Source organism: Perognathus longimembris, chromosome 8 (genome assembly GCF_023159225.1).
Source record: "Perognathus longimembris pacificus isolate PPM17 chromosome 8, ASM2315922v1, whole genome shotgun sequence".
NCBI classification, from domain to species: Eukaryota; Metazoa; Chordata; class Mammalia; order Rodentia; family Heteromyidae; genus Perognathus; species Perognathus longimembris.
In genome coordinates, this window is record NC_063168.1 from 73,381,789 (window position 1) to 73,396,587 (window position 14,799).

Here is a 14,799-nt window from a genome sequence, read left to right on the forward strand (position 1 = left end):
ACACACACACAGAGCACCCGGGAGCACACACACACACAGAGCATCAGGAGCACACACACACACACACACAGAGCACCCGGGAGCACACACACAGAGCACCCGGGAGCACACACACACACACACACACACACAGAGCACCCGGGAGCACACACACAGAGCACCCGGGAGCACACACACACACACACACACACACACACAGAGCACCCGGGAGCACACACACAGAGCACCCGGGAGCACACACACACACAGAGCATCAGGAGCACACACACACACACACACACACACACAGAGCACCCGGGAGCACACACACCGGGAGCACACACACACACACACAGAGCACCCGGGAGCACACACACACACAGAGCACCCGGGAGCACACACACACACACACAGAGCACCCGGGAGCACACACACACACACACACACACACACACAGAGCACCCGGGAGCACACACACACACACACACACACAGAGCACCCGGGAACACACACACAGAGCACCCGGGAGCACACACACACACACACAGAGCACCCGGGAGCACACACACACACACACAGAGCACCCGGGAGCACACATACACACACACAGAGCACCCGGGAGCACACACACACACAGAGCACCCGGGAGGAAGCTTACGAGAGATGAGGTCGAAGCACTTCTTCTCCTCCGGGTTGGTCTTCACTTGGCACGTCAGGAGGTTGAGCTTGGCAGGCGGCCGGTTGGCCTGTTGAAAAGCAAACCAGAAGCGCAGGGTGAGTGGGAAGGAGGGCACAGCGGGAGCCCGCCGAGACCCTTTCTGGAAGGCAGGCTTTCGGGAGAGAAGCCCGGCAGCAGCCCTGCGGGGTCCGAACCCTCGGCTGCTCTAGGCCACCGCTTTCCCTGCCAGGGCGCGCTCGGTGGTCTACACGCGCCCTCCTGGGATAGGGGACGAGCCGGGCCCCACTTCGGGGCCGGGGGCAATGGATTCCCCGAGATAAAATTCTCCAGGGCCCTTAGGTCTGACTCTCCGTTTTCTGGGGAACCTGGGCATCCGGCTTCACATCCGGGGCTCCTAGGTGGGGTCTGGGTTTGTTTCGCTTGCTGGGCACTGTTGGTTCACGCCTGGAAATCGTAGCTATTCAAGAGGCCGAGGATCACGGTTTGAAAATCAGCCAGGCCAGGAGAGAGTGTGAGATTCTCCTCTCCAGTTCACCACAAAAAGCCACAAGTGGAGCCGTGGCTCAAGTGGTAGAGCGCCAGCTTTGAACAAAAAAGCTCAGGGACAGCGCCCAGGCCGTGAGTTCAAGCCCCAGTATTGGCACGTAGGTGCGCGTGCAGGTACACACGCGCGCACACCCAGCACGCAGCGTTTCTTTTTTTCTTTTCAGTGATGCTAGGGTTTGAAGTTAAGGCTTCGCATGAGGCTGGTGCTCCACCACCGTGTCGAGCTCCAGCTCCAGCCCAAGTGCTGCTCAGTACGAACCTCACTTTTAAACACAAAAAGCGAATTCTGCACAAAAGTGGCAGAGAGATAATTGTCCTCACTTCCTGAAATAAGAGCAGGTAACAGACTCAGCCACAGATGTCAATCATTACTGTCACTCAAGTTTCAACAAAACACACTTCATTTACATACGTAGCCCCAGCCCAACCCACCCCAGACGCCAGCGTACTTTGGTCAGGGACATACCGAAAATGTCTATTTTACTAATGCAAAAAATAAAATCACGTTGAATCCAAAGAGGCAAAGAACAGATGGTGAGGGGGAAAAAAAAAAAACATCTTGAGTGGCAAAATGCTTTAAATATCCTGGCGAAAACTCCAAATGTGAATGGATTTATCTTACCCTACCCAGATGCTAAAAGAAATACCAAGCAAAACAATGTCTTCAATCCCACAGTTCCGTGTCCCGTTTCCAGCAGCCACCCGTGGCTCCGATGACAAGGACGGAGGACTGGTCCAGACCTGTCCTACACCTGCAGCGCAGTGTGCATGGGTGACTCCCGCGCTCACAGACCCGGGGTTACCATCACCAGCTCCGGGGAGCTGCCAGGGTCTCCACCCCGTTAGAACGGCGCTGGTCCTTGCAGAGGACAGTTTGGGTCTGATAAGAGGATGGGCCTAAGCTGCATACACAGGGCTGTGCCAAGCTCTCCTGGTTCTTGGCTGGGGTGACCCGACCTCTGCTGTCCTTGGTTGGGCTGGGCAAAAGCAAGACCCTGTGTCACAAGTCAGCAGAGCAAGTGAGCACGGGTGGCTCGTGTCTGCAATCCTGGAGACTCAGGTTCGAGGCCAGCCCAGGCAGAAAAAAATCTGTGACTCTCAAACTCCAATTAACCATCAAAAGCCAGAAGTGGAGTTGTGGCTCAAGTGGTAGAGCACCAGCCTTGAGCAAAAATGACCAGGGACAGTGTCCAGGCCCCAGAACTGGCACCAAAAACAGAAAAACCCAAAGCAAAAAGTGTTAAAGGCTCAAGTAGGAGAGTCCCTGTCTGAAGCAATAATGCACTTACCTAGCAAGCACAACGCCCTGAGTTCAAATCCCAGTGCCGCAAAAACATAACACACACAAAAAACAAATTTGTCCATTTACAGTAAGTCATTCGCCACGGCCAAGCTGTGAGAAGAATTTGTGAGAGGAAATCCCATCCACCAAATTCCCCCTGGAAACTCTAGATTTCCCTTTGGAAACTCTAGATTTTTCTTAATTAAAAAACACTGTTATTATAAAGGTGATGTACAGAGGGGTCACAGTTCCATAAGCCAGGTAGAGAACACATTTCTTTTTGGACAACGTCACCCCTTCCCTCGCTCTCTTCCCGTTTTTCCCTCCCACCCCCCCCACCCCCACGTTTGTACGTCGGTCTGATCTCATTTACAAGGCAGTCTGTGTTCCACTGTGAAGCTCCGGCTTTGTGCAACGTTCAGGAAGGAGGGCAGCTCCGACAGCCTGGTGTCTGTCTGCCTGGAAGGCACAGACTCTTCGTGATTCGGCCTCTTCACCCATCTGCCGAGCCTTTTCTTTTAAAAGGCAGTTTGCATTCTTCCTGCGTGACTGAGGCTCGCTTGAAGAGCACTGGTCGGTTGAAGAGCCAGTGGGAAGCTCCTCGGTGTCACGCAGCCCCCCGCCAGCTCGCAAGGCGCCCGAAGATGGGGCTTCATCCCAAGGAGCGCTCTTCCCCGTGCCAGCAGCACGGCTGGCCGTGGCTACCGGGGAATACCAGGGCGGGCTCCGACTGCATCCATGCGGCACGGGTTCCCCGCGCCCCTGCTTGACAACAGTGCAGCAGATCCGCTTCCCCAGCGCTGCCAGCTTCCGCTTTTCCTAACTCACACGGCAGCCGGGGGGCTTCCATTTCCAGCAGTGGGACTCCCGGCCGCGAGCCAGGAGCTGCTCTTAGCTGCCCCCTTTCCGCCCAACTCGTCTTTGGGAGTCTGCTCCTTTCTCCTACGGGGAACAGGGGCTGCTGGCTAAACGGGACAGGCAGTAGCCGTCACACCAAACGAAAGAGGCATCATTGCGACGCTCTTTCTCAGGTCATGCAGAGCTCCGCGTGCCAAGGGCCGGGGGCTCACGCCTGTAATCCTAGCTATCCAGCAGGCCTCAGCCCGAGTCAATCGACCCCACGCAGGTGCACCGGCCAGCCAGGCTTCCCCGCAACCCCATGTGTGGAGAGCCGTGGTGAGTCTCCTCCGGCTAGACTGCGCCTCATTTTTCTGATCGCTTGCGTGTCCTTTCGTTTTATTTTCGTGGTACTTTGACTGCACGATCTACCACTTGGATCACGCTCCCAACCCTTGGCTGCACTGTGTATCTCCATCCAGGCTGTCCTTGAATTGGGGATGCTCTTGCCTCTGCCTCCCCAGTAGCTGGGATTACAGGCACGTGCCACCACACCCAGCTGATTGATTCCTTTTTCCACATGCCCGGCACACAGGGTCTGGTTTTTGGTTTTGGGTTTTTCTGGGGGGTGGTACTGGGAATTGAACACCGGACCTCGTGTTTATAGGCAGATACTCAGCTCTTGAGCAAAGCCAAACCCCCGGCCCTTTTTGTCTTATTTTTTTCACGTAAGGCCATGAGTTGATGCCTGGGCTGGCCTCAATCACCATCCTACTATGTTCCCTGCATAGTGAGATGAGAACAACCACGAAGCTGTAATAGGGAGGTCAGATCTGGCCAGTGCCATCATTAACTGTGGAGGGACTTCAGGTTGACTCCAGCTCAGGTAAGAGCAGAGGCCAATTCCATCTCGAGAAGCCCTCCCCACCCCTATTCAGGGGAGCTCCTCTTTATTATGATAAGTTATGTAGATTGACCACCTGAGGCCTGGGAGCTTCAAGGGAACCTGCTATGAGTAGGCCTATCCACCTGCATCTTGTGAGCCCCGCCAAATCCATGCATCAATTCTAACTAGAATGATAGCTTGGTTCAAATAGATATTATGAGACAGACTGTAACTCTATTGGCCACCTGCGTGCGGCCTAGCATGCTCTGTAAGCGTTGTATCTTCATTGGTCACCTGCGTGTGACAAGTTTGTCTGATGTTTGTCTTATAACCAGGCTGGAAGGCCACACGGACACACGTGCGGGCGGTCCCAGCGCCCGAGTCTGGGCCTGCACAGGTGCGGGAGGTCCCAGCTCCTGAGTCTGGGCCCTGACCCTGCACACGTGGTCGGCAGTTTCGGCTCCGGTGTCTGGGCTGCGACCAAGGCCGGTCGGTTCACTTTTTGTTCACTTTTTACTTCCCCAATAAATCTGTCTTTTTGTCATCTTGTAGCTGGAGACTGTGTGGTGGACTCTTGGGGGAACCAGGAATCCCCTCCCTTGGGGGGGGGGAACCCTGTTTCATTGTAGCGAACCCCCACTCTACTTCAGAAGCATCAGGCCCACCATTCACTGAGATCATGGGTTGAACTTTTTGTCTAGGCTGGCCTCAAACTTAAATCCTCCCTAATCTCTGCCTCCCGAGCATGGGAGTCCGGAGCCGCCGCACTGAGCACGGGCTGCTATAAACCAGGACGATGGAGAGAGACGTTGAGCGAGGCTGGGCACCGAGATTTGTATGACGTAGCTGCTGGAATGCCTCTTCTCCTGGACTTCTAATCTCTGAACACGTGAAGAACTGTCCACGCAGTGGAAAAACGGAAGCCTCTTCCCCAGTGGGACGTTCCGGTGACGCCGTTCCCAGGAACCAGGCCCCACCCCACGAAACACGCTGCTCCCCACACACGCTCTCGTCACCCCAACACCGCGGCACAGGCTGGACACCTGCGTCCCGGCCCGGCGTCCTCAGCGGCAGCACGCGCCCACCTCGCTACGTGAAGACCACAGGTGGAAGGAGGGTACTTACGGTACCGTGGGATATGGTGAGAAAACCATTTTTCACCGAACACTTCCTTTTCTGCCACACTTTCCGGATCCTTACGGGAGAAGTGGGAAAACGAGGAGAGTTTAGACCCTCTGGACACAGGAGACCACCCACGCGTGCACAGTTCAGCGCGGCGCCCTCGGGCTCACCCACCCGTCGCTTTTCTTGTAGAGGCTGCCATTCCGCTCCGTTCCGTGTTCTTTGTTTCCCTGAGGCTGATGTAAGCTGTAAGCTGTACTCTGGCGCATTTGTGAGTCCTGAAAAACGGTCAAGAAATTGCCTTTTAGTGTGTGGTCGAGGCTTCAGTACACGAAACAAAAATCATGCCGATGTGTGTTTTTTAAATTACAATTTTTTCCTCCTTTGCACGACATCACCAAGGGGGGTATAAAATGCTTATCCAGGAACTCGTGAAAGCTAGTGATCGGGCTAGAGATGAAGTCGTCACAAAGCATCATGGCCACTGTTGGGGTTGTGCGGCTCCAGCGCTTGCCTGGCACTGGGGGGGGGGAGAGCAAGAGAATACTGAAGTTCTTTCCTGAACGGTGGCGCAGCCTCCAGGAGGCGGACGCCGCTTCCCGCCTCCTCTACAGACGAGGGACTTCAGCTCTCTGCCTGCTTCCCTCTAGGACCACAGGAAAACCAGACCCAGAAAGACAGTAAGTACAGACTGAAGCAAGACCACAGATGTAAGTACCGGCTCCTAATGGTATCAGCCAAACTATCGGGGCCTGATACGAAAGCAAACTGCTCCAACCACAGGTGCCACAACTACAGGAAGCCCGTCCACGAGGGAGCTGAGAACCGAGTCCGCCTCCTTAGGAAACGCCAGCCTACGCGCCTAGAGCAAGGACCAGGGACCAATCCCTAAAGCTCAAGTCCCGCGTCTACCCTCCAAAGGGAGGTCAACTGGTGTTTAACAAAAGATCAGATGTACCAAGCTGAGGGGAGGGGCTGCCAAGACCAGCTGGAAGTTCTGGCAGAGATCTGCCAGAGTAAGAAGAATGCCAAGCACAAACAATTCCAGAAAGACTGAGAACAGCCCTCCCAATCCTTTTGTGCCCCGCCAGCTCATTTCCTAACTGAAGACACAGACACAGAATGACATCAGGTGGTTTGCTCAGGGGTTCGGATCCTGGAAGCAAGCGCGGAGGAGGAGATGGAGTCTCACCGCCCACACTGACGCTCTCTCCATCAAACCACGATGCTCCCCGGGGCGACCTCGGACCCGAGGGCCGGCTCTGCGGAGACCACAAGAAGGTGACCCTTCTCCAGATACGGAGCACATGCCCAGAGAACGTGGGAACCGGTGCACGAAAACCAGTGTGATCTGAACCCAGAATAATACTCAAGAACCAGAGTCCAACAGAGAAACCACAGAGAGAGTTTTAAAGATGAGGGCAAGCACTGGCAGAGAACTGGGAGGTGTTGAGGCAGAGGAGAACACGCAGAAGGTAGCGAGGGGCCGAGAGGCGGCCATTACGAAGGAGGCGGGGCGGCCCTGCAGTCAGAAGGCAAGAGACAGCTTGGCAGGCAAGGTGTCTAAGCACAGACTTCAGTGCTGGATTCATGACAGTGCGAAAGAAGATTCCGAAGCACAACAGTTTTTATATTTGATGAGACCTAATTTATGTACTGTTTATTTTGTTGTTATGTACTTTAGAGATCAAATATAAGAAACAATCACCTAACCAGGGTCATAAAGTCTGTATCTGTACATCTATCTTAGGAGCTTAAAAAATCCATGTTGAGGGATGGTGGTTTTTGTTTGTTTTTTGGTGCTAATCCTATGGTTTGAACTCTGTCCCCGAGCCTTTCTGCTCAAGTCCACTCTCTACTACTTGAGCTACAGGTCCACTTCCAGATTTTGGGGTAGTTAAATGGAGAGTAAAAGTCTCAAAAGGATTTTCCTACCTCGGCTGTCTTTGAACCCTAATCCTCAGATCACAGCCTCCTGAGTTATTACAGGCATAAGCCACTGACACGCAGCTTGAGTTAATTTCTGATTAAGACATGAGCTGTTTCCCATTCATTCTTTTGCTCGTGGCTATCCAGTGGTCTCAGCTCACTGCTGAAAAGCTAGTGCCTATCCCATCTGGAAGCCTTGCTAACAGTTCACTGGACACAACGGCTTTACTTCTGAGCTCCGTTCTGTTTCATTGATCTGTGTGTATCCATGTGACAATTCCATATTGCTGTAATTATTATAGCTTTGTCAGACTTGACAGCAGGAAGTGGGAGTCCTCCTCCAACGTTGATTTTCTCTTTCTGAGACTGTTGGCGTTTCTTGGTCCCTCACATTTCTGCATTAATTTCACAATCAGTTTGTCAATTTCTACAAAAAGGCAGGTGGGGTTTGGACAGCAATGGTTCTGTGGTGACAGATCAATTTGGGAGCACGGTCACTGGCACAAAGAAAGCCAAGTCAGCTCCACAAACACGAATGTTGGGCACTATTTGTTTCTGCAGTACTGAGGTTTGAACTCAGGGCCTTCTGCTTGCTAGGCAGGTGTGCTCTACCACTTGAGCCACATTCGCAGCCCCAGCACGGACTTTTAAACTCTGCCGCACACACGCAACGACCATGAAAAGAAAAAGAAACAACCTTTTCAGTGGGAAGTCAGTAGTGTGTTAAGATACCCTCCAATACCACGCTTGGCAAGTGACTCCAAAACGAGCGGATGCCACAGGAGAGAAACGGCTTCACTTTCTGCAGGCATGTTCTGCAGCGCACAGGCCCGTGGACAAGCAGAACGAGCCTCCTGCTGGCGGGATGAGAGATGCCCAGGGCCCGCACTTCCCAAGGGGGCAGATGGGAGAGCTGGAGGTGTGCAGCAAATTCAGTTCCCAACACTGCCAAGGAGTAACAGAAGCACGCTCACCTCACTGACTCCACAAAAGACTCAGCTGAACTGGATAGAGTGGCACGCGTGTGTAATCCCACAACTCGAGAGGCTGAGGCAGAAGATCTCAAATTCCAGGCCAGCCTGAGCTACGAAGTGAGATCTCGTCTTAAATAAACAACAACAACAACAACAACAAAAAACCAACACAAGCCAAGTGCCCATGGCTCACCCCTGTAATCCTAGCCACTCAGGAGGCTGAGAGCTGAAGATGATGGCTGGAAGCCAGCCTTGGCAAGAAAGTCTGTGAGATGCTTATTTCCAATTAACCACCAGAAAATTGGAAGTGGAGCTGTGGCTCAAAGTGGCAGAGTGCTAGCCTTGAGCCAAAAAAAAAGGTCAGGGACAGTGCTCAGTCCCTGAGCTCAAGCCCTATGACTGACACACACACACCCACACCCACACACACACACACCCAAAAAGACTCGACTGCACAACTAATGTCTACTAATCTAAGGAAAGACACCTTTTCGGTGAAGTCAGTGAAGGCGTATGGCTGGGCCCTGGGTATCCATGGCATACACACCAATGAGAACCAACCAGGTCTCAGTTCTTTACTACGTGTCAGTGTATGGAGACTGTGGGATTCTCTGGGGACCAGAAAACCCTCTTTCCAGTGACACTTTCCTGAGGTGTTGACTCTTGAGTGGCTCCCAGGTCCTGCCAGGAGTCTGCCTAGATGAGCGATGGATTCTACGCCCGAAGCCCAGGCTCATGGACCACGCGGGCGGTTCCGGATGTGACGCAGCGCGGTGGCTCCTGACCGCCGTCGGGCAGAACCCCTGCACACGGCACCACACACAATTCCCCCAGCACCGCACCAACCCCACCCAACCCCACCGGCTTGCTAAGCCGCAGAGGAGGATCCCAACCAGGAGGAAGGAGAGCCCCAACCACAACGCCCGAGCATCCCAGGCCTGCTGGAACGGGAACCGCGAAAAGCACTTAACACGTGTACATTTGAGCACATCCACGTTTGCTTATCCCTCCACCAGCTCATAGGCTGCCCGGTCTACTGAACACCACTGCCCAAAAGCAAGGCGGAGAACAGTTCGCGGGATGACAACCAGGAGCCCAGAGAACTCACTCCTGGCAGGTGTCACCGGGCACCGGGGGAGAGGGAAAGGGGTCCCCTGAGCTCCAGGTACCCCGGCACCGGCCTGTGCTGCTGGCGAGTCTGCTACACTTGCTGCAAAGCCGTAACCAGCCAGCTCCGACAGCACCAGCGTTCATTCCCCGACTTCCTCATTCCGCACAGCCACCGGCCCCCCAAGTCCACGCCGAGGGCGCTCCTGCCCTCCTCCTCCCACGCTCGCTCGCAGGCCGGGGTCCGCCTGGTCTCACACGAGCGGCTCTCAACCGCCTCCCTGGCACTCCGGCCCCCACCTGGCGCTGCCCCTCTCAACTAGGCTGCAGCGTTCTCTCCCCTTCCAGTTCTGATTCCACGTGTGGGGATCGCAGATCCTCCGGTTCTGGATTCCTCTACTCGAGTGGAAGGAAGACACTGCGCTGTGGGTAACTTCTAGAATACCCATGAACGTTCACTGAGCTCGCCCCTGTGACCAAGGGCCCTTTCCCGGCCCCTGGGAAGAGGCGGTGGGAGGCTCCCTCGAGCGGCTCGCGGGACAGCCGAGGAAGAGGCAGCCGGGCATCGAGACACAGGCCGGGGCGGGGTGAGGAACAAGCCGGCCGCTCGGGATGCGGTGAGGAGCAGCAGGGCTTCCAGCAGGCGAGAGGGACGGAGCCGCCTCCTCACTAGAGCGCAGCAAAAGGGCCAAGTGTAACCTCAGAAGCGCTCTCTTGCACTAGTAATTGTGCATTCGAGTTCTGAGCCCTTTTGAGTAAAATCGACTATGGGGAAGGGTTAAAACTTAAAGGGCCATTAAGCAAACGCGACGCACGAAGAAGAAATAGATACTTTTTTTCAAGTTCAAGAGCAACGCATGCATGACTTTGCAAATACTGGGCTACTTACTCTCCTAGACTTCGGTCACAAAAGGTAAGTGCATTTGGGAGAGAAACAACAATATTCAGTTATAGTATAAGAACTTGCAACAGATTTCCAACAGACAACTTTACCTTGTTACCAAGCTGCTTATCCAAATGCTATAAATACATTTAGACACAGTCCTTTATAGACCAGAGGCGGATTTATGTTTAATTCCCAGAACACCCTGCTACTCAGGATGCTGAGACAGGAGGCTTGCTTGAGCACGCGAGTTCAGGGGCGGCCTGGAAAACATTCTAAGATCCTTACCTCAAGGGCAATAAAGCACACAAAAATCACATTATAATACTCACCCCGAGGGGAATATACCATTTGAAATTAGCCCTAAAAGTTACTTAATTTTTTTTTATGAGCCCAACCCCCACGAATTGTCGCGGGAGATGTGTGAGAGCCCGCAACGTGCTACACGGAAGAGAGAAAAGCAATCGCAGCTGTCTGCTCATCAGGTGCAGCCGTAGGCACTAACTCTAGACGGCTCTTGCTTTCTTGTGTTTTTTTCTCTTTTAATTTAAAGAGGGTCTTGCTATGCAATCCAAGCTGGCCTGGAAATCAAAAGCCACCTGCTTCAGCCTCTCAAATGCTGGGATTACCAACCCTAGCCTCACCCCACCCTCCACCCCCACCCCCACCACCGCAGAACACAGCCTCCGGCTGAGAGACCCAGATGGTCTCCCGCGCTGTGCCTGTCCCACGGCACCAAGTTCACATGTCATAGCAGGGCGACTGCAGGGACAGGGCAAATGCACCGATGGAAGCAGTCAGCGCGACAGAGATACTGTAGCCACTGGCAACTGACGACTGAGAAAGACTCCCACCCAGCCAACGAGGCCCAGTGACTGGACGCAGATGCTGCCCTTGAAGCAGACGTGTTTAAAAAGACAGCCCAGGGCTGGGGATATAGCCTAGTGGCAAGAGTGCCTGCCTCGGATACACGAGGCCCTAGGTTCGATTCCCCAGCACCACATATACAGAAAACGGCCAGAAGTGGTGCTGTGGCTCAGGTGGCAGAGTGCTAGCCTTGAGCGGGAAGAAGCCAGGGACAGTGCTCAGGTCCTGAGTCCAAGGCCCAGGACTAGCCAAAAAAAAAAAAAAAAAAAAAAAGACAGCCCAGAAAACCCAACTGCAAAACAAGGAACAAAACGTCTGGGTGCTTCCTGACGCCCCAGAGTGACCCGCGGGCCCCCGAGAACACATGCATCTCACACTCCCAGTCCAGAGCCCGCGAGACAGATCCTTCTATTGGAAATCCCCTCACCTCCTTCTGCTCCACTTGCAGCGCTGACTTTAGCGTGTCCCGGAGCTGCATCAGCTGCCTCCGTTCTTCATCCTGGGCCTGTTTGATCTTTGAACACCAAGCAGAGGAGAGCAAAGTGAACTCTGGAAGGCCACGCCATGCAGGGTCGCAGCATTTCTCCGGGGGCCGCGGGGGCCTGGCCTCCCTCCTTCCCTCTGGCGCCTCTGGGTACCCGGTGCTTCCGCTCTCAACAGCACAGCACGCGAGCGTGAGATCACGGGTTCGGAAGGAGGCCCGGTGGAACTGCGGGCCACACGCAGACGGCAGCCCGACGCAGGGGCTACTCACTGTGTGAAGGTCTGTGGAGAGGGTTTCAATGGAAGGCTTGAGGCTCTCTACTGCTTTCAGTCCATCCTGGAAAAAACTTTGGGGGGAGAGGAGATAGGGATTGTGCTTCAGAGCAGTTCTTTTTATTTATTTAAGATGAAAATAAACTTCTTCAAAGGAAAGTGGCTGGACTCATTATGTAATCCCTGGGGGAAGTTGACATAAAGTGTCAGGCGGACCAAGAGTAAACTGCCACTCAAAATCTGGAGAAAATGAACAGTAAAGGCATCTCAGTAAGCCCAACCACTTGTGATTTTTCTTGACCCACATAAAATCAGGCCTAATTTCCAGGTTATAACGGAAACATGAGTCTGTTGACAGTGGCAGCTAGAATTTCTACCAGGGGCTCTTCTGGGCATCCAACCAGAAGGCTCTAGGGGCCAAAGAACCAGAGAACCTTCAAGAGGCAATAGCCACCTGGACACCAGTGGCTCGGGGTGTAATCCTAGGTACTCAGGAGGGCAAAATCTAGAGGACCTTGGTTCAGCACCAGCCTAGGCAGAAAAGTCTTCAAGACTCCAAGTCGAAAAGAGGAAGCATATCAGGACAAAAAAGCAACCCCAAACAAACAATTCTGATAAACACAAATAGCCAGGCTCCGTCTGCAGAGTAGGAAAGCATGGCCACGTACCAACACGAGTATCGTTTAAGATTGCAGCTCAACGTAAAGAGGCCACATGATACAAGATTGAGGAAATGCAACAGAAGCTGGACACATCTGCAGCAGCCGCTGCCAGTGTTCAGTGCTGTCTCGAATGCAAGCCGCACGTGACTCTGCCGGCTGGAAAGAAGAAGCGCTTTCCCACTAGTGCGCTCAGGATGGAGTTCGATTGGTTGAGGGGCCCGGCGGCGTGCCCGGGGGATCTAGCGCCACCTGCCTCCGGTCTCGAGGCACCGCATTCACCTCCTGGGGTCATGTGGGTCCAAATGCGGCCGAGCGGCCCCCTCCCCCAAATGCTTCCTGCCCCATGCCCCCTGTATCTACCCCGGCTGTTCCCCCAAAGGCCTCTCTAGCTGCAGTGTGCCTCCTTCACAGGCTGCTCCCACTCCTTCTGAAGGAAACGATGGTCTCATTACGAGGCCCTGCACCCAGAGATCTCCTTAGAATGTTTCCTCATTTGCCTCACAACCCTGCCTCGGTTGCAGTCCGCGTGTACGACTGTGACGGCGACTTAGCACGTCATTTTCCCGCTGCATACACCCTCCCGGTGGGAAGGGCATAGAGTCCACAGTGGATGGCGCAGGAAGGGAAGAACGAAAAGGAGGGAGGCCAGGAAGGGAGCTTCCAACTCCCACCAGCCGAGCGGACACGGGAGAAACCCCACTCGGCTCTAGCGATCCCGTCCCACGTGTTCATGGGACCTGACACGCCTTTCAAACGAAGCTGGGGCCCTGTGGGACTTCCCCATACCAAGGAGTCGGGCACAGGGCAATCCCCGGGAGGAGGGGGGGAAGCCACGAGAGAAGAGTGTGGCTCCAAACCCCTCCAGCAGGCTGACGGGACGCGCGAAGGCTAGGCTAGGCGGTCAGAAGGCTCTCACCTCTTCCGACGTACGCACAGTTCACACACACACACACACACACGTTTTCTGAATATAGACCACGCTTCTGGCCTAGTAATGGCATCAGAGTGTCCCCGTGACCTAGACATATGTGGGTACTATGATCGGGGCAGAACCACTGGGTCTTTCTGCACCATCAGTCATGAACTCATCTGGTTCCTCTGTGTTCTTCAGTGTTTTCCTCACGTCATCATTTCTCTAAGCAGTTTAAATTCTGGCGAACCAACAAGGAGAGGGAAGAACCAGAACCTGAGAGAGGGAGGAGCTAGGATAGGAACAGAGGGCAGTCACGGCAGACAGACAGAGGCACCCCTGGGAGGGGAGCAGGTGCATACCCTGACAACCCTCCCGGCGTGGGAAGGAGCAGGGGTGTCAGGAGCGCAGAGCCAAGTCTGGTCTCCTAAACGACACTTGCAGTGTCACACAGGGCCGTGCGTGGGCGTCGATGTGGACTCCAGGCTGGGAAGTGGTGCCTCGCGCCTGTGATCCTAGCGACTTCGGAGGCTGAGCTCAGGGGGTCAGGGGATCGAAGCCAGCCCAGGCAGAGACTCTTACCTCCAGCGGACCACCAGAAAGCCAAGAGTGAACACGTGGCTCAAGTGGTGGAGCACCAGCCTGGAGCGACAAAGCCAACCAAAAGGAGGACACCCTGAGTTTTAGACCCCGTAACTGGGCACACACGTATGTGTGTGTGCACGCGCGTGTGTATACACACGCACACGCACACACACACGATGTGGGCTTCATTCTAGTCTCAGGACCAGTATTCTGACTTGTCTACCTGAGAAACCGCCTCTGGTTTTTCAACCCTTTGCTTCTGTCTGAGGAATCCAGGTACACCTCTGAGGCACGTGCCCGGAAAGGGAGAGCTTCAAGAAAGAGGAGCCCAAGGGTGCTTTGCTGGCTGCCGTCAGTCAGGACGACGCGTGCAAGTCCCCAGAGATTCTTCCTCAGGAAAGCTCACGAACGTTTCCTCAAGCCTTAGCCAAAGAACTTTCACCATCCATACAGCACCAGTTCAGCTGGGGGTCCTGCCCTATATAATCCTAGCTACTCAGGAGGATCTCAGTTCGAAACCTGCCGAGCCCAGGAAAGAAAAGTCCACGAAATTCCATACCTAACCAGTCAAAAAAAAAAAGTCAGACTAGGTGCGGCTGGAATGGTAGAGCACCAGCTGGGAACCCGAACAGCAAGGCCCCGGGCTCGAGCTCCGGTACTGACATACACGTTTAAAAAGCAATCAAATGGTGTATTCTACTAAAACACTTTCTAGCCTGCTTGACCAGATGGTCAAACCTTTAAAATACGCTCGCTTAGCTGCGGTCTCGGTCTCGTCTCTTCGGGACCGGGCAG

The 14,799-nt window shown here is 54.2% G+C and overlaps 1 protein-coding gene across 3 annotated transcripts in view; it reads right to left on the reverse strand.

The window, feature by feature from the left end:
* Nucleotides 1–14,799, reverse strand: part of Asap2 (ArfGAP with SH3 domain, ankyrin repeat and PH domain 2) — a 112,702-nt gene that overhangs the window by 26,662 nt on the left and 71,241 nt on the right. For 2 of the 3 annotated variants that reach the window (XM_048353443.1, XM_048353442.1), the window contains exons 9-13: nucleotides 11,846–11,921; nucleotides 11,519–11,605; nucleotides 5,506–5,609; nucleotides 5,335–5,404; nucleotides 638–725 (exon numbers count right to left, since the gene is read on the reverse strand). In XM_048353443.1, coding sequence (XP_048209400.1) covers nucleotides 638–725; nucleotides 5,335–5,404; nucleotides 5,506–5,609; nucleotides 11,519–11,605; nucleotides 11,846–11,921 — 425 coding nt within the window. Of the gene's footprint in view, nucleotides 1–637; nucleotides 726–5,334; nucleotides 5,405–5,505; nucleotides 5,610–11,518; nucleotides 11,606–11,845; nucleotides 11,922–14,799 lie in introns of those variants that run through there. The other variant, XM_048353444.1, reaches the window with a different exon arrangement.